This window comes from Sorex fumeus, unplaced genomic scaffold (assembly GCF_029834395.1).
Source record: "Sorex fumeus unplaced genomic scaffold, SorFum_2.1 ptg000086l, whole genome shotgun sequence".
In the NCBI taxonomy this organism is placed as follows: Eukaryota; Metazoa; Chordata; class Mammalia; order Eulipotyphla; family Soricidae; genus Sorex; species Sorex fumeus.
The window spans coordinates 20,076,980-20,099,766 of NW_026606143.1; the positions used below are offsets into that span (position 1 = coordinate 20,076,980).

Here is a 22,787-nt window from a genome sequence, read left to right on the forward strand (position 1 = left end):
CAGTACTTTCTCTTGCTCACTGGACCTCCTCATCTACAGCCAGTTCACTTTCTACCTTACTGTGGAATATGCAAACTCTAGCCTAATGTAGTCTGCACACTTTATCACCTAAACCTATACAAAGCTGAGAATGATTACAAATAGACTCATAGAACATGGCGGTAACAGGTATTTCCTTTACTTGCAAAACCCTCTAGCTGCTGCAAACTTGCCTATTCTTTTCGTCTATTTCTAATCTGAATTAAGCACTTCAGCTTGATTTTTGTCTCTGGTAGAGCAAAGGTATTTCTAAGTGAGGCTTCTAGTTTAAACAGTTTCTTCAGAGTTTTTACCTAGCTTGACCCTTTTTAAAAATTTTAACGTCATTTTATCTTTTTATTGCCAGTATTTTTGTTTTACGACTGAAGTGCCTTCATCTTGCTTAACTAAAGTAACTTTAAATTCAACTCAGTGAGGGGCCAAAGAGATAGTGCAGTGGGTAAAGAGTTGCCTTGCACAAAGATGACCGTGTTTGATCCCTGGCACCCATGCTGCCAGGACTGATCTCTGAGCATAAAGTCATGAGTAAGCCCTGAGCACCACTGGATGTAGCTCAAAAAAAGAAATTAATTCAGTGATGTTGATAACTTTCGCTATCCTAATCTTAGTTTCTTTAGGATTAGTAGAGTGTCTGGCAAGCTACCTGTGACGTATTCAGTATGCCAAACACAGTAACAAGTGTCACAATGGAGATGTTACTGGGCCCGCTCAAGCAAAATTGATGAACAAAGGGAGGACAGTGACAGTTGTTCTGGAATTGCGTGGAATTGGATTAGTAGAGTGTAGTTGTTCTCTATTTGCATGTAAAAGAGACCTTACAGTTTCTTTCTGGACGTCATCTTTTAATTTAGGATGGCTTTTTTTTAGGAATATGATCCCCCTTTTCATACTTCAGTTGAGGATCACTTATTTTTTTTAGGAGTATAGTATCTCTTGCCCCATTTCTTTCAAAAGTGTTCATATGATTTCTTATATGTTCTGACTTATCCAGTTAAATTATTTTGATTTAACTGCTATTATATGTTTGATATTTTTTTTCTGCTTTATCTTTGGAGTGGGAGGACCCACACTTACTGGAGTTCAGGACTCTCAGGAGAGCGATTGTTATTAACCAGACTGCCTGATTCCACATAGCAAAAAAAATTAGAATTATTAGTAAATAGCCAGCTGGAGCAATAGCACAGCAGGTAGAGCGTTTGCCTTGCATGTGGTTGACCCAGGTTCTATTCCTCCATCCCTCTTGGAGAGCCCGGCAAACTACAGAGAGTATCCCGCCCGCACAGCAGAGCCTGGCCAGCTCCCTGTGACATATTCGATATGCCAAAAACAGTAACAACAAATCTCACAATGGAGATGTTACTGGTGCCCGCTTGAGCAAATCAATGAACAACGAGAGGACAGTGCTTAGTAAAATGCCAAATAATAAAGTCCATAATGACTGCTGTAGATTTCAAATAAAATTCAGTTTTCCTCTCTATCCAAGGTTTCTAATAAACTGTGAAGGGAGTGCTTTATTTCTGTATACGTTTCTGTTCATCACTGCCAGTGATGTTTTCCAGTTGACAATCAGTTTGAACCCTCTAAATTTGCTTATTTAGCCTCTTTCCATTGATCAGTATGATTTTCATGCAATAAAAAAGTCAAAACACCGAGTTCTAATTATTTTTTCCTTAATCTTCAGTAAACATTTTCCTGTGGCTCCAAGTGTTTTATTTTTAAAGTATTTGAATATTAGTATTATAAAAGGAACAGGATGAAAGTTAGCTATGGAGTTTTGATAAAAGCAACTTTTTAAATTTTTGAAAATTCATTTTGCAAAAGCTGCTGTATTGAATCTTATATTAGAATGCGCTTTGGCCTAACATCCTCTTCCTTGAAATTACTGTGTTACTGTGGAAAGAGAACTGGGAGTCAGGAGACCAGGAATCTAAAACTGGCTCTCCAGTTAGCTAGACAAGTTCCGGTTGTCAAACCATATAATTTGCCAGGTGTCTTTTTCCTCATTTCTGAGAGTTGAATATGAGTATAAAAGCCATAAGAGTTCCTCCACCTCTAAAGTTGTCCTTATTTTAGGTTTAACTATACTTATTTCTCAACAAAAGTAAAATTTCCCCCATTTTTATATAGAATCTATTATATAGAATCTACATAGAATCATTTTATATAGAATCTATTCTGTATTTATACAATAAAATTCTATATAAGTTCATTTATTTTATATAGATTTATAAAATAAACATAGTTGTATGTACATATGTGCCTGTCTGAATTTTCGTTTAGGAACTACAGACGATGTCACAATAATTGATAAGCTTTTATACACAATTTCAAAGGCAATGAATGATACTCTTCTAAGCTAATACAGTTATTTCTAATTCTGTATGTTAATGGAAAATTACCTTATATAATAAAATCTAAAATGCCAAACTTTTTTTTAGTTTGATTATTGTTAGAAACTCAGAAATATCAGCTTATTGCTACCTTGTTATTATCATCTTTGTTTCTGTGTGTATGGCTCAAGAACATTTCAAATTCTTAAATGATTTTGGAAATATACCAAAAGGTTTCTCAGCAGGTAAGACTTATGTGATTGGGAGTATGAATGGTTTTCATTAAGACCAGAGACCTAGGTTTTGTTAAACTACCATAACTTCGACAAAGTCATGGAACTTTACTCATAGTTCAAATATGGATTTCGTTTTTGGTTTATTTTGAGTGGCATCTTTGTAGCATTTAAACCTTTGATAATGATAGGAGAGTCCGGCAAGCTACTGAGGGTATCTCATCCGCATGGCAAAGCCTGGCAAGCTACCCATGACGTATTTGATATGCCAAACACAGTAACAAGTCTCACAATGTTACTGGGCCCACTTGAGCAAATCGATAAACAATGGGAGGACAGTGACAGTGACAGTTGAAGTTATATATGGATAAAATTTGGTTTAAAGTCTGCTTTAGAATTTATATTGTTTGACTGTAGAAATTTTATGATAATTTCCCCCACCACTGTTGTGGTTTCAGTACCTTCTGAAAACTAACGCATGGTTATTTTGATGTTTATCACTTTAAATATTCATGATGGATATTACCTATAATTGTTTATTTCAGCAATTGTGATGAATCCATGATTAGCCCAGCATTTAAATTTGTTGAGATGAAGCAAGTATCCTGGATTCGAAGTCAGAAAACTTGGGGTTCAATCACAGTGTTCATTACTAGGTGCTTTATATTTCTGTGGCAGTAGCTGTAGTGGTCATACTAGTCATATGAGCTAATTGTAAAATAATAGGAATTATTTGATACTTGCTTTTCAGGATTGGTGACCATGAAGCTTTTGTATGTAAAATACCCTAGCCTACTTGTTCTCTGGAAATTTTATATTTGCATAAAACTTGAGTTTGACTTCACTGTGGACAATTTGTTAATTTTTTTCTTGTGTTTATTATTTGTTTCACTAGAATAACAACAATCTTGAAGCCTGTTGCCGAGCCCTTTCCCAGGAAAGCAGTAAATATTTATATATGGAATACCATAGTCCGGATGACAACAGGATGAATAGAAATCGCCTTTTGCATATTAACCTGGGTATCCATTCCCCTGGGAGCTACCATCCAGGAGATGGAGCACAGCTTAATGGTGGCCGAACACTGGTACATAGCTCAAGTGATGGACATATTGATCCACAGCATGCAGCAGGTAAACAGCTGATATGTTTAGTTCAGGAACCACATTCAGCACCAGCTGTGGTGGCTGCTACTCCCAATTACAATCCATTTTTTATGAATGAACAGAACAGAAGTGCAGCTACTCCTCCTTCACAGCCACCTCAACAGCCATCTTCCATGCAAACAGGAATGAATCCATCTGCTATGCAAGGGCCTTCACCGCCGCCGCCTCCTTCATACATGCACATACCTCGGTATAGTACAAATCCAATTACTGTTACAGTATCCCAAAACCTCCCTTCTGGACACACTGTACCAAGAGCTTTACAAATTCTTCCACAAATTCCAAGCAATCTCTATGGGTCTCCTGGTTCTATTTATATTAGACAGACATCTCAGAGCTCATCAGGAAGACAAACGCCTCAAAGTATGCCATGGCAGTCCTCACCACAGGGCCCAGTGCCTCATTATAACCAACGTCCTTTACCTGTTTATTCACATCAACCGAACTATCAGCCTTCTCAGTATTCTCCCAAACAGCAACAGATCCCTCAACCCACCTACCATTCACCACCTCCTTCTCAGTGTCCTTCGCCCTTCAGCTCTCCACAACATCAGGTGCAACCTTCCCCATTGGGCCACCCAACTTCCCACATCTTTATGCCACCAAGTCCTTCAACTACCCCACCCCACCTATATCAACAAGGACCTCCTAGCTATCAGAAACAGGGAAGTCATTCAGTAGCCTATCTTCCATATGCAACCCCTGGCTTATCCAAAGGATCCATGAAGAAGATAGAAATTACAGTTGAGCCCTCTCAAAGACCTGGGACAGCAATTAATAGGAGTCCTTCACCTATCAGTAATCAGCCGTCTCCTCGGAATCAACACTCAATGTACACAGCTACCACACCACCTTCAAGTTCTCCTTCACGAGGAATATCAGGTCAACCCAAACCTCCATTTAGTGTTAATCCTGTGTATATTACATATACACAACCAACTGGACCTTCATGTGCTCCATCACCATCTCCACGGGTGATACCAAACCCAACTACAGTTTTTAAAATTACTGTCGGCCGAGCAGTGACTGAAAATCTTTTAAATTTAGTGGACCAAGAAGATCAGTCTGCAGCCCCAGAACCTATTCAACCCATTTCAGTAGTACCAGGCTCTGGGGGTGAAAAGGGGAGCCATAAATATCAAAGGAGTTCTAGTTCTGGATCCGATGACTATGCCTATACCCAAGGTAAGTCTTGCCCTTTAATAAAATTTAATCTTCATGGTGAGTCAGCAATCTTGAATTCAAAGTAAAGTAGCTTATATTAACCATTTAATTTACTGTAGCACTGTCCTCCCATTGTTCATCAATTTGCTGGAGTGGGCCCAGTAACATCTCCATTGTGAGACTTGTTGTTACTGTGTTTGGCTTATTGAATATGCCACGGGTAGCTTGCCAGGCTTTGCCGTGTAGGCAAAATACTCTTGGTAGCTTGATGGGCTCTCCGAGAGGGGCGGAGAAATCGAACCTGGGTTGGCCGGGCCAGTCTCGCAACAAGGAAAATGCCTTACCGCTGTGCTATGTATTTACTAAATATTGGGAATAGCATGGTTATGAAGAATAAGTTTTTTAAAAATATGGTTACTGCTTCAGAGATGTATACAGACTTCATTTTAAAATATGAAGATGTAAGCTTGGCAACTGCAACCTAATAAGATTTGGGAGGAAGAATATCAGCAGAATAGAAGTGAAATCAGTATTGTCAAAATTATAAAGTAGGGTGGGCATTTCATCAGGGTGAAAGAATTTGCTTTTGGTGCAAGGGCCACAACTCTTAGTTTATTAAGGGGCCACAACTCCCAGTACTTAGGGTACCACAGGCAGTGCCAGAGATGGAACCTGGGTTGGCCATATGCAGAGCAAGCACCTTAAGTCCGTATTGTCTCTCTGGTCCCAGAATTTGAATCTTGGTCCATGGAGATAGCTAAAAGGACTGGAGCACATGCAGAAGCCTCGGGTTTGATTCCCAAGCAGTGCGTGGTCCCCAGAGAACCACTGGATGTGATGTAAAAATAGGTAAATTAAAAAAAAAATTTAAAGAGATTGGGCTAAAGGGCATAATGATATTAAACAAGTAATAATGTATTTGTAAAAAGTAGGACTGGAAGCACCAAACAGAGTACAGCAGCGTGCCTTGCAGATGGCACACCTGGGTTCAATAACTGGCACCTTATATAGTTCCCTGAACCCAGCTGGGTATGGCCCCAAAACAAATAAAATAGTGGGACTGAAAAGAAAGAACATTGTTGGATTAGTTAATGGTAGATGTAACTAATAAGGTAAAGGTAAAGGCCCTCCCGTTGATCGTCGATTTGCTCGAGCGGGCCCAGTAACGTCTCCATTGGAGACTTTGTTGTTACTGTGTCTGGCATATTGAATACTCTCGGTAGCTTGCCGGGCTCTCATATAAAAAAGAATTTTTCCAGATAGCTTCTAGTTTCAAGAAACGAGATTTTAGTATTCTTTTTGTATAGAATTGATAGTAATTCAATATACCAAGTATTGAGCCTGTTTAAAGCACACAAAGTTGTAGTAAAAAAGAATCTCAGGAGGGGGCTGGAGCAATAGTACAGCAGGTAGGGCGTTTGCCTTGCACGCGGCCAACCCGGGTTTGATTCCCAGCATCCCATATGGTCCCCCAGCACTGCCAGGAGTAATTCCTGAGTGCAGAGCTAGGAGTAACTCCTGTGCATTGCAAAAAAGAATCTCAGGAAAACTAAGAACATTAGAATAAGAGCAACATATAGGTTATGTCATTTTAGTGGTTGTTGCAAGTGCTGAAGCATTTATGGAAGGAGAATAGTGTTGGAAAGACAAGAGTAAAGGCCAGTTCAAGTCGGATGGCTGGGGTCTTTATATGCTACTTAGTAGTCATGCATATAGAAAAATTTCCCATCCCTTGTTCAATGCTATTCTCTGCAATGACTTTGTCTGTAATGCTGTAGCCTTGCTGTTACATCAACGAGCAAGGATGGAGAGGTTAGCAAAGCAGTTGAAACTTGAGAAAGAGGAGCTAGACCGATTGAAGGCTGAAGTTAATGGTATGGAGCATGACCTGATGCAGAGACGGCTCAGGAGGGTCAGCTGCACCACTGCAATTCCAACGGTAAGTCATCTCTTGGACTGTGTGGATATGAAGGCTGTCCCCGCCATTTTATCCCTTTAGGTTCTGTTCCTGGCTGGTTTTCAATTTTGGTTTTTGAAAATGAACGTATTTCCTTCTGCCTTCAGCAGTTCTTGTCATACTGATGAGAGGCTTTCCTATTTTCACACGTAGGAATTCCATAGCCTCATCAGTATTCCCAAATACTGACAATTATAATCAAGGTATAGTGTCTAACTACAATTGACTTTCTGTCAAAATAAAAATGAAAAGTGCACCCTTAGTTATCTCTTTAAGATAGATGTATTTTTCAAACATTGTAAAATTAGTTTTCTCACATTTTGGGAAAGTGTTGAATATAAACATTCTTGAAATTTTTGAAAGATGTCTCCTAAAATCTTGTGACATTCCGCTATCCAACTTATCATTCCACCTTTCAATGTTCATTCAACAAGCATTGCAATCTGAGTGTGGTGTTTTTAGTGTGTACCTACTAGTAGAAGTAGATCCCATCAACAGATAACCATAATGCAGCATGGTAAGTGCTGTATGGTCAAAGGTAATGAGAGAATTCCCGCATCAAGTAGTTTCTGTAGATACTCAATTCATTTCTCTTCTTCCTCAACATTATCCTTCTGCTGGAATGTCATTCTGAAGCTCTGCATGTACAAATCCTGTCTGTTCTTCAAGGTTTACCTTAACCTCTTTTTTGACAGCGTTTCCTCATTTTTCTACCCTCCCTGAGGGCAATCTCTTTACGTTTAGAGAAGAGAGAAGGTCCATGACTTCCAAGGATGTCTCTGAATCCCTAATAACAGAGTTTCCAATTGGAAGTGGAGTCATAGTTTTCATCCAATTCTCATCAGGTTAATAAAGAGTGGAAGAGAAAAGAGAGAAAGAGAGAAGGGAGAAACATTTTAGAAGGGAAGAGAACATGAGATTAATCAATACAGATTGACTATTAAGAGGTAATGCTTAGAGTTCCCCCCTGTAAACTTAGATACCTGTTGTCTTAAAAGAGGATAATATGAATGGGGAGAGTTGGAATGTAGCTTTGAATGCTATTTTGAAGTGTTTTAAATTTTTGTCTGCTGGTAACAAGTAGTGGAAATTTTTAAAAGACTATTGAAAGTAAGCATATTTAATAACTTCAAAATGTTCTCTAATGTTGACTGAATTCCTAAGTGTATTCAATATTAGAAGTGAGAAGGGAAGATTTTAATTAAACTACTTGGTGTCTTGAAGTTGTATAAAAGAGCATTTGCCTCACATGTTTGATCCCTGCACTGCAAAAATTAACACTTGGAAAATAGCAAAGTTATCAACTGAAAGAAGACATTCATGTAAATCTAATTCCTGTTTCATATTTTTATTCACTTGGAAGTCATGTCTTAATTGAATCATCTAGTTGGAAAAATATTGAAGAAAGTTACCTATAAGGAATGCACCCATCCTGCTTCAGTACTTAGTAGTCCTTTAGGTATTTCTAGAGCATAAACAGTTTTTTTAATGTAAATTTCATTTTTTTCCTAACATAACTATGTACACTGTTTAGCTACATCTTGCTGTGTGGTAGTCTTTGCTAAATAAAACCCTATTGATTTGTTGTTGGAGAGCTATCCAGTGTAGTATAGGTTTGTGCTTTTAAAACAAAATTATGTGAGAGCTTTTGTTGATAAGACTAATTTAGAAAAAGGAGGACGTTGGTGAAACTGCTGCCTTGAGCTATGATTTTTAACTCTATTATAGAAAAATTTTAGATGCATATGATAGATTTATATATAGAACCCCCATGTAGACACTACCCAGTTTCAGAAATCTTTAGCCCCTGTAGGTAATAGTACCGCAGAGATAAGAAATTCAAGTGTGATTCCCTTCACTTAGAGTAAAATGGAGGGTAATATGGAGGACTTTTAAGTTAGGTATGAATTTGATTCCTATGTCTATTTATATATACTCATGTCCTATGATAAGAAATCAAGCACAGAGAGAGTTACTTATCCACAGTACGCATGAGTACCTATCTTATGGGATTTTTGTTTGAATTAAATAAAATAAGCAGATTATACAATGCCTACCCAAAATAGTGTACCCAAAATATTTTAAAATATTTGTTGCAGAAAATGGGAAAGTATGATTGAGATATATACACATAAACAAATCTGTAACCTCTTTTAAACCTTTTATCTATTTGGGGGGATGGGGACCGTTTTCATAATCAAATCTAGTTCATATGTATGCAGTGTGTGCTTTATCACATCCCAGACTTTGATTTACTTATAACTTAAGGAACACGAATAATTAAACAATAATATATGGTTAACTAATTAAGAAATATTTAGTCAGTGTTCCTTTTTTTTGTTCATTTGGGCACCATGACACAGTGGAAAGCGAGTTCAGATAGGGTACGGAACTATGTGACTTCCTCTAACTTCCGTGCTTTGATTTTTCCCATTTATGAATGGAAATTTTATAACAAATACACCGTAATTTTGTAATCAGTATAAGACTAAAGTGTATAGAGGATTATGCATTGGGGCTCTTTTGCTTTTTTGCTCTTAAGCATATAATTTTATCTTCAAGTTTATATCAGTGTCTCAAAATACATATGCTTAATAGAACTGGAATGAATATTTGCGACCAGCCATATTGTAAGTTGCAAAAGCTTAGGGAAAAGCGCAAGATGTGTGACCACAATCATTTCTCTAAATCTGCTACTTGTAAAAAATGCACTGTATTAAATGTGGAAGATATCATCTAACACAGATATGTATATGAAAGAGTAAATATGTTGATCTATAAACCTGTATAAGTTTATATTGATATAGAAAAGATAAGACAGTAAATCAGAAGTGCTGGCCAACTAAATGGTAATACTATCAATTAAGTACCTTTAGTGTTCTGAGGTAGATAATAGCTTTTTATTATTAGGGTTCAAAGATGTGACAGTTTCATGGAAGAGAGGGAATTTAAATTATATATTGCGGATTAATAGTTCAAGATGCAGAGAGCTGCCAATTACCCTTCTAAGGTATCCTCCCTTGTTCTGACAAGTTTGTCTTTTTTGACAAACCCACAGTTTTGAGTACCAAATGCATTAATTGGGGCCAGGCCACCAGAGTATCAGAGGTCTTCAAAGTCAGTTAGTCACTGTAAAACAGTAACTTAAAGTGCTGAGACAGTTGACTAAGACATTTCTGCCATCGTTTAAAAATGTTTAGAATTTTTCACATTGAAATGTCAGAGATTCTAGTATTTTACAAACAACTGCTACACACAGCGATCTTGAAACCCCTCCACCATGAAAGTACAGTGTGCTTTTTGACAAATGATGGTAACTTTCCAGAAACAGCTAAAAATACTATGGAAAAAGGACATAGGAATCTTACAGATAAACAGTTCAGTAAGTTTCAGTAGTTGTACTGTCTTTGGGAAGGAGCCATTTGAGAAGTTTGTTATAAGAAAATCTGTAGTAGTCTCTTCTTGACTATAATGTAATATGTATTATATTTCCATACTTTGTGACAGAGCGTTTATGAATATCTTGGCAGAAATATTCATCCTTCCTCAATAAATATAGGCTCCTTCAGATACTTGACTTTTCCAGATAAAGGGATAGTTCTTTCACATATCCTTCGGAAGATAGCGTCATATTTTGAAAACTTAAACAAGCATTTGCTCAGATATATTTTAAACTCTTAATACTGCCAAAGGGTAAGCAGTTGATGCAGTATCATCACATGTTTGCCCATAAGAATCTGGAAAGAAAAGCAATCCTTAATATTTCTAAATGACCTTAGTCTTCCTCTAGTATTCAAAGGAAGATGTTTCTTGATCTTTTTTATGGGGTCCCGTTTAGAAATACTATTCTAAGGGATTGTAGCTCACAATATATTCTGTTAGAGCATTTATCTTAAACTTAGACTAATTGAATGGACATTCCCAGTAATTCTGATAATGCCTCACAGCTGCATAAGATCTTGCATTATGGTGTACCAAAATAACTTTTTGCTCATTTTGACTCATTAACATACTTAGTAAAATACATGTTTTTAATAGGATTTTATTCTATCTCATTTTTTGAAATCACCATAGTAACATGTTCATACTTCAGCTATGCTGAAAGTTTTAGTAGTCAGGTCTCTGGAGTCTAAATCCTGATGTGTGTGTGTATACATACATATTAGAGAAATTCAGAATGGCATGTGGAGGCTTTCAAAAAGCTTTTAATAATTGAAGAGTAAGGCTCTCTTCGCATGTTATATACCTCTTAAAGACCTAATGAGTAGTCTAGGCTGGAAAGTTTGAGGGCAGAAGAAAGAAAAACTCTGAAAAGAATCTATTCCATTTGTTCTTGAAATTGTCTTTTATTATTTTGGTTTTTGAGCCAAACCCAGTGATTGTTAGGGGGAAATATGGGGTGCCAGGGATTGGACCTGATTGGCCATGTGCAAGGCAGGCACCTTACCCACTGTATTATCTCTCCAGCCCCTGCTCCTCTAATTTTCATGTACTCAACTGCATTATTCAGTCTAGGAAAAAAGATCTCTATATAATCCTATATTATAGAAGACATCTATTTAAATCTTTCTTCCATCAAGTTGTAGTTTTTAACAGAAAATTGGTAAAAAGGTAAAGGCCCTCCCGTTGATCATCGATTTGCTCGAGCGGGCCCAGTAACGTCTCCATTGGAGACTTTGTTGTTACTGTGTCTGGCATATCGAATACTCTCGGTAGCTTGACGGGCTCTCCGAGAGGGGCGGAGGAATCGAACTCGGGTCGGCCATGTTGGCCGCTTGTAAGGCAAACGCCCTACCGCTGTGCTATCGCTCCAGCCCTAACAGAAAATTATGAAACCTAAATCTACGCCTCAAATTGAAGATTGTATTAGTACTTAATTTGAAAGATACTGCAGGAAATAAAGAATTCTGGGGAAAATAGTGACTAACAACTTAGCAAGCACTAATTAAAATTAGTGATAATAGATTCTTTACCAGCCTGGATAAAACACAAAAATCATGTATGTTGCTTTTTCAGAAATTAGATATATGGTTTTCCTTATGAAAGCAAAATATCAGTGCTTTGTAATAGGGTAGCATATTTATTGTATTATAGAATGTAGTATAGTATTATAGCTCACCGCATTATAAGCGGATTTTTTTATATGTGGGCTTCTTGATGTCCACATTTTACTTATTCCTTTAATACCATACTTAGAAATGTAGGTCAAGGGGCTAGGCACATGCAGACCTGGTTTTGAGCCCCCATTCACCACCAGATTTCAGTGATCCCCCCCCAATATATGTATACATATATGACTTCTTAAATATGCCCTCTTAGGGTTAAGGCCATATATTTTGGTAATGACCAATCAGAATAGTTAACGTAAAATGAAGTTCTTAAATGTTGGGCTTGATAATGACTTTCCCACAATTGCTATTTTGGGTCCTTTCTTACTAGCCTGAGGAAATGACAAGATTGAGAAGCATGAACAGACAACTCCAGATAAATGTTGACTGTACACTGAAAGAAGTTGACCTCCTTCAATCTAGAGGTATAGACTTGATTATTTGTAAACCATAAATAATAGTGTGGTGTTTTTTAAAAATGCTTAAACAGCAATCACTTTGGTTTTAAAGATCTGAGAGTCCCCCATGCCATGATCAGAGATCAAATTTGGGGGTATCAAAACTTTTTCCTTAGCAATTTTATTATTAAGTTCCTATGTCGTTACTTTGCATTTATCCTTTTTGAATTTTATAAATTAATGGTTTTTCATTCTAAAAGTTAGTGTATTTCTATGTGATAGTCATTTGGAATGTCTGTAAATATAACAATCTCATGTTTGAATATGAGATTTCTTAGTTTTAAAAAATAAACTCCTATGCTAATTTTTGTTGTTTTAAGAAATAGTATTTTAGAATTTTCATCTTTTGGAAAAAAATTCTTATAGTAGTGTATTACAGTAGAAGCTCTCTTAACTGAGTTCATTTATCCAGCTCACCAGGTTAAAGGTGTTCTTCATTTGTAAACTGACTTATATGCACAGTCACTGCATACTCCTGAGAGACTTGCATTCTAGCATGGCTATGAACTATAGCTTCCATTAGTTTGCTTATCAAGAGTCAGTTGTGCCTTTTTTCCAAAACCCCTTGATGGCAGTTACTATCCTTCTGTAATTAAATGTTTCTTAAGCTGACATATGTGAAAATGAAGCTTCTCTTTCTATGAAAATGAAAAGCAAGGATGGAAAGAGGGCACAGGAGTTAAGGCGTTTGCTTTTGCTTTGCACTCAGCTGACCTTGTAAGGGCGTACAGTTCTCTGAGCATTGCAGGGAATGGCTACCTCTCCCAAAAAGACTTAAAAGTGACTGCTAAAGATTCAAAGGCAGATCACTGAAAAAAATGGAACTGCAAATTAAATATAGATAAAAAAAACAACTGCAAAGGTTTAAAAGGGGAAGATCAGAAAAATCTAAGCAGATTCTGTCCTCATTGTTTTACAAGTTTCTATTTTGATTACTATAGAATGAACCCCAAAGAGACAATTATGGGTCAAGTTTCATTAAACTGGCTTGCTACCTATTTTTTGTAAATAAAGTCTTAGTGGAACGTAGCCGTGTACATTTGTTTATATACTGTCTAGAACTGCTTGTGTGCTTCAGGGTTGTTGAGGTTTGCAATAGTTTTACATAGCCTGAAATGTTTATTACTTGGATGTTAAGGGAAAAGTTTACATGGCTATAGTTTATATAGGAAAGATTATACAGAACATTGATCAACAGCCATTTTAAGATCTTGGTCCAACATTAAGATATCACGACGTTTGTCTTGTTACGTTGAAGTTGACTTGTCATTTTTCTCAACAGTTCTGTGTTTTGGGGGCTGAGCACATACTTCGCATACAAGTGGCCCAGGTTTGATCCCTGGCACATAAGGTCTCCTGAGCACTGCTGTGTGTGGCCCAAAATAACAAAACATTTCTGTGTTTAATCAGTCTCTTTACCCTCCACCTTTTTTTTTGTCAGTGCCAAGGATTGAACCCAGGACTTCACACATTCAAGGCAAGCACTTTACCACATTCCCAGCCCCCTTACCTGTTCTTAGTTATGGTAGCTAAGAGAGCTTCTACCGTATTTTAAGAGTATATAATAAGTATCCCATTACCATTTTTAGCAGCTAGATATTAGCAACAGGGGATCTGAAAGATAAGTATGTGAACAATAGAAGCAAATTTAATATGAAAGTTGAGCATTCTAGTCAGGTACCCTTAAAGTTATTTTCAGAAACCTAAATCACTCTACAACCTACTAGCTTTACACAGTGAAATACTGTGCATAATGTGGAGGGTTATATAAACTATTGGTACTATATTATAAGATTATAGCAATTTTTTTGCTTGTTTGTTCTGTAAAGCAAAACATTCACTCAAACATTTGGCTAGGATATTTATACTAAGCTGTATGGGATCTAGAAATTAGAACATCAGTTGTTAACTTTAGTAACTGAAGAAGTATATATACAGCATCTTAAAGCATAAAAAGATCCAATTAATTTCTCAAATAGCATTGTGGCATTAATGTGCCATCATATGACTTATTTTTAGAAGCTTATCTTAAAAATAGCAAATTCGAATAGAAAAAATCAATTGGAATAGGACCTGCAAGGCAAATCATTAGTAAGGTTTTTATAAGCAATGTACTGTGGTTTGGTCTCAGACCCTTGGGCCAATGAACATTTTGGATACTTAGCATTTCTAAATCTTTCAAAGGAATTCATATATGTACATTTTATAGTAACTTCTATTTTTCCATACTATGGAAAAATATTTATAGGGAGTTTTCAGTCTGTGTATTTTGGGGGACAGTCTATGCAAACTAATGCATATTTTGTTGAGGATAGCTTTTATTTAGAAAACAATTCAGTTGGAAATCAAGGTACTCAATATATTTGAACTGTCGGTACTGTATAATATCGGGAGCTTTAAGGCTTTTAATTGGAATTTTGCAGGAAGGACAAGCAACTTGCAGTGATGAGCTCAGTTTAAAAAGTGAAAGTTGAACACAAAATTGATCATGGAGGAGCTTGGGCTAAAATACAGACAGTAGCTCAGAAAGAGAACACTTGTGGCAGGATAAAAGTTCTTTGTGATTGTTCTATTCTGAAATTGGCACCACAGCTTTTTCTCATTGATAAATCTGTAGGCAACATTTAAGATTCTTCTTGTTTTGAAAACAGCAATCCATGAGCTACTGATGCTATTTCACATATTTCCAGGATTCTTAGCTATGTCAAAATATAATGAATTAGTCTTTGTAAACTATTTTCATAGCTGAATTTGTAATGAATAAATTTTAAGGAGTATTGAGAGATGTGAGAGCTTTTACTATTTATCTTCTGTCTCATGGTTTGTTCATTAAAATCAAAACAAACAACTCAGCCATCCTTTCATTTCTCTTCATTTACCTCCGTGAAAATACCACATGCTTAATCCTGCTAAGGAGACAAGCTTTACAGTAAGGAAAATATTCTTTTGGATGATAAGATTGTAGACACATTCTTGGGGGGTAGTTTAGTAGGTCTTTTCTCACATTGATAAAATTTCCTTGGGGGAAGGGTAAGATAATAAGTTTTGTGACCCTGAAAAAGTTTCCCTTCTTACATCTTACACTATATTTTCCTCTTAAAAATCATGTAGCAGGAGGAAGAGCTTAAATGTCTATTGATTGTATTTTCTTTATAGGAAACTTTGACCCAAAAGCCATGAATAATTTTTATGACAACATAGAACCTGGCCCAGTTGTGCCACCCAAGCCATCTAAAAAAGGTAAGAAAATGTCGTAAACATAAAAACATCAGCATTCTTTGAGAGTTTACATACATGGTTGAAGAAATTTTTATTCATTTAATATAAAACTACCTTGTTAATGGTGATAATGAAATGTTCCCAGACTAATATTGTGGGGCCATACTTGTCAGTGTTCAGTGGATAATGTTGTGCCAAGGATTGAACCCAGACCTCCAGCATGTGCTCAGCCCATTGAACTAGCCCTCCAAACTTTAATTTTCAAAGAGCACTGAAATATGAGTTTCTCCTGAAATTGTCAGGGGTAATTAGATGAAAATACTCTTGAAGTAATATTGCATTATAACATGTTTTAGGAGTGCATTGCATTATAACATGTTTTAGGTATGCATTACTATAAGTCACATATGTATACTATGTTTTTACTCTTAAGTTCATTTTTTCATATAACTCACACCTTTAAACTACCTCCTGTATATACTCTGAGTAAAATCTCGTTTTTCTTTATCTGAATTGTTTCACACAGCATAATACCCTTTAGGTCCATCCATCTTTAAATAGCTTGAGTTTATATTCCCCAGATGAATGCAGTTTTTCTGTCTGGCCCTCTCTTTCTGACTCTTTTCACTTAGCATGATACTTTCCATGTAGTACCATTTGTATGTAAATTTCATGACAATAGGAGACTAACATCCTAGAATAGTCAGATAAGTTACAGGAGGTTTACTCCATGGCTTGGAGGCCAGCCGCACATGTTAGTGGAAAGGGCAGCTCAGACTGAGAAGGGAACACCAAGTAAAGGGTGTTGGGAGGATTCTCCCAGGATGGGAGATGCATGCTGAAAATAGACTATAGACCGAACATGTTTGCCACTCAATGCCTCTTTTGCATACCTCAGCAAACAAAAGGAGAGATAGAACAAAAGGGAATGCCCTGCCACAGATGCGGGATGGGATGGGAAGTTTACTGGGATCATTGGTGGTGGAGAATGGGCACTGGTGGAGGGATGGGTACTCAATCATTTTATAACTGAAACCCAAATACAAAACCTTGTAAGGTCAACAACTGTACCTCATGGTGTTTCACTAATAAAAAATAAATAAATAAAAACAAAAAATATAGTTTGAGTTGTATTACATTATGTGTATCACATCTTTATGCAATCACTGGGTACTCCAGTTGTTTGCAGCTATTGCAAGTGAAACTGCAATAAATGTGGGAGTATATCTTCAAATAAATGTTTTCACGTTTCTTTCTCAGGCAGATAGCCAAAAGTGGGATAACTGAATTGTGTGGAATTTTAAACTTTTTAGGAATCTTCATATTACTTTCCATAATGACGGCAGTATATTTCCATTAGCATTTATATAAGAAAGTATAAGCTTCTCTCCCAACACCTTTTTCCTTTCGCTAATGGCCAGTCTCACAGGAGTAAAGTTCTACCTTGATGTTCTGATATACTTTTTCCTGATACTGAGGCATCAAACTTCTTTGTTTAGGGCTACACCTGGTGGTGGTGGGGATTGAACCAGAGTCTGCAGTATGCAAGGCAAGTGCCTTGACCTCTGTACTAATTCTTTTTTTTTCTTTTTGGGTCACACCCGGTGATGCACAGTGGTTACTCCTGGCTCATGCACTCAGGAATTACTCCTGGTGGTGCTCAGGGGACCATATGGGATGCTGGGAATTGAACCCGGGTCAGCCCAAATGCCCTACCCGCTGTGCTATCGCTCCAGGCCCATCTGTACTAATTCTTAAATAAACTCTGAATATATTTTCATCTGTTGGTCATCAGTCTTTGGAAAAGAGACTATTCAAATTCCCTGCCCATTTAAAATTTTTTGTTGAGCTTTTTGACTTATTTATTTATATTAATTTTATTTTCTTTTTGGGTCACACCTGGCAATGCACAGGGGTTACTCCTGGCTCTGCACTCAGGAATTACTCCTGGCGGTGCTCAGGGGACCATATGGGATGCTGGGAATCGAACCCAGGTCGGCCGCTTGCAAGGCAAACACCCTACCCGCTATGCTATAGCTCCTGTCCCCTATATTATTATTTTTATGACGTGTAAATATATTCTCCTACTTAGGAGGATATATTTTTATTTTGAAACAGGTTTCTTTAGCTGTGCAGAAGCTTGTGATTTATTACTTTTTATCCGTGTTTTGTTTGGAGTTGAGTCCACAAACATGTCTAAGATTGATATTAAGAATATTGCCTATGTTTTCTTAGTATTTTGCAGTTTCAGATGTTGCATTCAAGTTCATAATTTGTTTTGCGTAAGAAAGTATTTTAGTTTGAATCTTTGGTGTTGAAGAAACATTTCTGGGCTCTCTCTTCTGTTCCATTGACTTCTATTTCTGTTTTTATTCCTATACCATGTAGTTTTAGTATACGTTGTATTACAGTTTTAAGTCAAAGAAATATGATGTCTTTACTTTCCCCCACATGGGGTTGCTTTTCCTATTTATACTTTAGTTTCAAATAAATTTCATGATTTTTTGCTCTATTTATGTGAAGAATGATATTGATAGGGGTCGTAGTGACTCTTCATGTTGCTTGATTTACATATACTATTTACCAGTATATAACATTATTAAAATGGTAATTGTTCCATTTCTTTCAACAGTGTCTTACAGTTTCCTACATACATGTCTTTGACTTGATTATTCCAAGGTATTTGTTTCAGCTAGTTCACAATTTATGAATAGAAAGTTATATATATATATACACATAAATGCTTATATATATAAATATTGTAGCCTACCGCCATAATATATTTGAAATTTAAAGACCAGAAAAATCTGTGTATATTTTATTTTCAAATAGTGGAGATTTTTCATATTTTAAATTCAGATGCCTTTTCCTTTTCTACAACTTCTAAAACTATATTGAACAGTGGTGGTAAGAGTGGATATGTTTGTTCTGATGGTAGAGGGAAATTCAAAAACCCTTTCAACAAATGGAGATAGGAAATGAATGGACTCCTCGCAGAGGAAGTCAGGCAGATGGGCAGTAGGCACATGAAAAAATGCTCACTTATCATCATAGAAATCTAATTCAAGACAACAACGAGATACTGTCTCACATGACTGAGAATGGCACATATCAAAAATAGTAAGGAACAATCTATTGGAAGGGATGTGGTGAAAAGGAACTCTCATCCACTGCTGGTGGGAATGTTGTTGGGTACACCCTGTGGATAACAGTATAGGGAGATCTCAGTAAACTTAGAGTTGAACTGCCACGTGACCCAGCAATTCCACTTTGGGGCATTTATCCCCAGGACATAAAAACATTCTCTCAAAAGGACATGTGCACACCATTATTCAGTGCTGTACTCAGTAAAGTAGCTCAGAGATAGAATCAACCTGGGTGTCCAATGACAGATATAATAGATTATGAAGACGTGGTATATATTTATGTGTGTATATATATGTATATATATATACATATATATACACACAGTGAAATACTATACAGCTGCAAGGAATGCTGAAATTATGCAATTTGCTGCAAGATGGTTGGAACTGGAAGATATTATGTTGATTGAAGAAAACCAGAAGGATGATCTCACTTATCTGTGGAATATATAATACTGGATGAGGAAATGTATTGCATTAAAAGGAGGATTCTTAGATCATCCTTGACTCCTGTGTTTAGAGAGGAGATAAAGAAGGAAATAAAGGGGAGAAGAGAAAGAGAAGTAATGGGTAAACAAGCATCAGGGTTTCAATAATACCAGTGATAAGCGTGAGGGGTATAGCCATATATCCAAAACACAGATTCAAGAGAACTGAAAACATGAGAGCTAAACTACAACCACTGAAGCTTTGTAATGTGCCTGTCAAGTTGTTGTGTGGGGGTGGATTGGGGGTTGGGATGGGGAGAGACCTGGAAGAGGGATTGGTGTTGAATTATTTTATGCCTAAAATGCAACTATCATCAACTTTGTAAATCATGGTTCTTTAATAAAAGTTTTTTAAAGATAAGGTCTTCCCTTGAGAATGTTCCATAAACACTTAAAAAAACATTTGTACATACATACACACAAAACACAATTATATATATAATATCCATGTTTATTATCATTTTTTACTATAGGTCTTAAAATAAGTATGGCAGTTCCTACCCTTTAAATTTTTTCATTCATTTTGTAGTACCATTTTCCATCCCTTCTCATGCAGCCTCACCACCTTTTTGGGAACTAAACTGACATCATAATTTTACTCAACTCTGTAAAGACTGTAATACTAAAAGATAAAGTCTTAAATTATTTTGAATTTGTATGAATTATGCTAGAATTGAAACTTTGATATGCAGTGGGACACATTTTTTATAAGCAACAGAAGAATCTTTGTATGTGTGACAGGTATTTTTCATCAAGAGGACAAAAAATCGATCTTATATAATCATGATAGGATGAATCATTTTGGATAATTACATTGAATAATTTTAAACATTGAGTCACTGTATTTAGATTAACTTTATTCTCTGTTCTTACTAATGGCTTATGTTTTATAATTCAAGAACTGAGCTAAGGTATGTATTTTATATTTTTGCTTTAAACAGCTCAAATTATGAATATGGGGTAAGGGATTCTCCATTACTCTAAGCGTGATATTTAAGAGTTTTGTCAGGGAGAGGGCTCGAGTGGATGAGCATTTCCAACTGTGGACCCTCTATTAAAAATATAAATTATTTCTAAATTACGAGTACCAGACAAATTACATGAAAGCTGTTGAAATAAAATTCAATCTCCATACTGAGTGTTTTAAGTATTTCATTTATAGGTTGTAACACATTATCTGTTCTTTTTATTGTTTAACACTACCACACATGGTCTGATCTTATTTTAAATAGCCTACTGGTTTCTAAAAATGGTACAAGGAAGAATTTTTGTAGATGACTGCTAAATACCAGATTTGACACAGTGGCAATTTTAAGCTGAAACTGTTGGGATTCATATCACTTTAACCATTTGTATTTAATCATTGTCTTGAGTTTCTGTTAAGGAAATAGCTACTAACTGACTTAAGAAGGATGCATTGAAAAATGTTACCTTGAAGTAGATAATGAAGTTGATAAGAAATGGTGATTATATATATATGTGTGTGTATAATATAAATATTCTTTGGGCAAAGATGGATATTTTATTACTCAGTAATTAAAGCAGTACTTAGAATTAAGACTTTAATGCTCATATAATATAGGTTTCAAATTCTACCTTAAACTAGAAAAAAACAAGTAGGGAGTAGGTGATGGAGAGATAATACATTGGGTGGGGCACTTGCTGTGCACACAGCAGACCCTGGTTTGATGGCCTTGTGTGGTCCCTTGACCATAGGCGGGGTAAACAAAAAACAAAAATTAAAGTCAAAGAAAAGACATACACAATACCAATAAACACACTTGGGATGCCAGGGTCAGTATTCAAAACATTGACTCAAGAAAATTAAGTTATGAAATTTACATACAAGTGGTACTACATGGAAAGTATCATGTTAAGCGAAATGAGTCAGAAAGAGCGGGATAGACACAGAAAGATTGCATTCATCTGGGGAACATAAAGCAACAAAAAGGGAGACTAACACCCAGGAATGGCTGAGATTAGTACCAGGAATTTTGCTCCATGACTGGAAGGCCAGCCACACGTGCTAGGTGAAAAGGAAGCTCAGATAGAGAAGAGAGCACCAAATAAAGGGTGTTGTGAGGACCCTCCCAGGGTGGGAGAAGCATGCTAAAAGTAGTCTATAGACCAAACATGATTGCCACTCAATGCCTCTCCTGCAAAACACAGTACCCAAAAGAAGAGAGAACAAGGGGTAATACCCTGCCACAGAGGCAGGATGGGACGGGGGGGATGGGGGTGAGGGGGATGCTGGGACCCGTGGTGATGGATGACGGGCACTGGTGGAGGGATGGGCACTTGATCATGGTATAACTGAAACCCAAGCACAAAATTTGTAAGTCTATAACTGTACCTCATGGTGTTTCACTAATAAAAAAAGGGAAAAAAAAAGAAATTAACGAACACCTGAATAGTTATATACCAAATACAAGGTTCACAACTAAACCAGTATTGGTAAAGATATGAGTAAGAACTGTATTAGTCTTTTCTTTGGTAGAAATGCAGATGATTGTGCTCGCTTCAGCAGCACATATACTAAAATTGGATCTGTACAGAGAAGATTAACATGCCCCGTGCACTAGGAGGACACACAAATTCAAGAAGAGAAAGAAAAGAAAAGAAAAAGAAATGCAGCTGATTTAGACTGTCCCAAACTGGAATCTAACACTGAATTCAGGACTTAGTTCAGGACCTGAGGCACAGAGCTGACTCCAATCCCAGCACCACCACTGTAGCCAAATTGACACCCCCGCCCCAGCTTCATATAAGAATAGATCTTTGCAAGAGGGTACACACACAGACACACAGAGAGCCAACTGATCTTTCACAAAAACACCAATGTAGCCAGTGTGGGAGGAAAGTCTTCAGCCACCAGTGCTGGAACCATTCATATGGGGAAAAATAAATTATTTAGTATGTACTAAGGATATTTTTTTGGTCAGGTCATGTACCAGTGTGTTTCTTTTATCTTGGCAGTTTTATAATAGTATAGCTCTGTCTTTGTAACTTAGGTATAAAGGGTTTTAAACAAGACACAAGAAATCAATGAAAAGAAAAATGGTAGGTTACCCTACATTAAAATGCAACACTTGTGATCATCAAGAGATATTGAGAAGAAAATACATGCATAGCTCGTGCATAACTAGTATCTAAATAATACAAAAACATCACAGGAAAGAAAACATTTGGGCACACACTTAACACACTCACATATGACCAGGAAGCATGTGCTTACTAATGGTATGTTACTAATGGTATAAATTTACAAATAGTATAAATTTCTAGGATGTAGAAGAATCAGAATTCTTTTTTGAGGGGAAGGGCATGTGTAGGAGATGCAACCAGAGTCAGCCATATGCAAGACAAGTGCTTTACCCCCTCACTATCGCTCCAACCCAATCAGGAGTCTTTTTTTTCCCCCAAAACAGCATTTACCCACTGAAATCCAAAACATTTAATTTAGAAATCTGGCATTTCAT

General features: G+C 36.6%; 1 protein-coding gene and 1 non-coding gene across 6 annotated transcripts in view; both read left to right on the top strand.

Moving 5' to 3' along the window:
* The window catches only part of TAB3 (TGF-beta activated kinase 1 (MAP3K7) binding protein 3), a 63,718-nt gene that overhangs the window by 31,802 nt on the left and 9,129 nt on the right, over positions 1 to 22,787 (top strand). For 3 of the 5 annotated variants that reach the window (XM_056131152.1, XM_056131155.1, XM_056131153.1), the window contains 5 exons: positions 3,498 to 4,953; positions 6,711 to 6,871; positions 12,329 to 12,422; positions 13,897 to 13,932; positions 15,612 to 15,695. In XM_056131152.1, the coding sequence (XP_055987127.1) occupies positions 3,498 to 4,953; positions 6,711 to 6,871; positions 12,329 to 12,422; positions 13,897 to 13,932; positions 15,612 to 15,695 (1,831 nt within the window). The remainder of the gene's footprint in view (positions 1 to 3,497; positions 4,954 to 6,710; positions 6,872 to 12,328; positions 12,423 to 13,896; positions 13,933 to 15,611; positions 15,696 to 22,787) is intronic. The other 2 variants (XM_056131156.1, XM_056131154.1) reach the window with 1 other exon arrangement.
* LOC130039504 (U6 spliceosomal RNA) lies at positions 21,820 to 21,926 on the top strand. Its single transcript, XR_008794920.1, has one exon. It is a non-coding gene; the product is annotated as a U6 spliceosomal RNA (small nuclear RNA).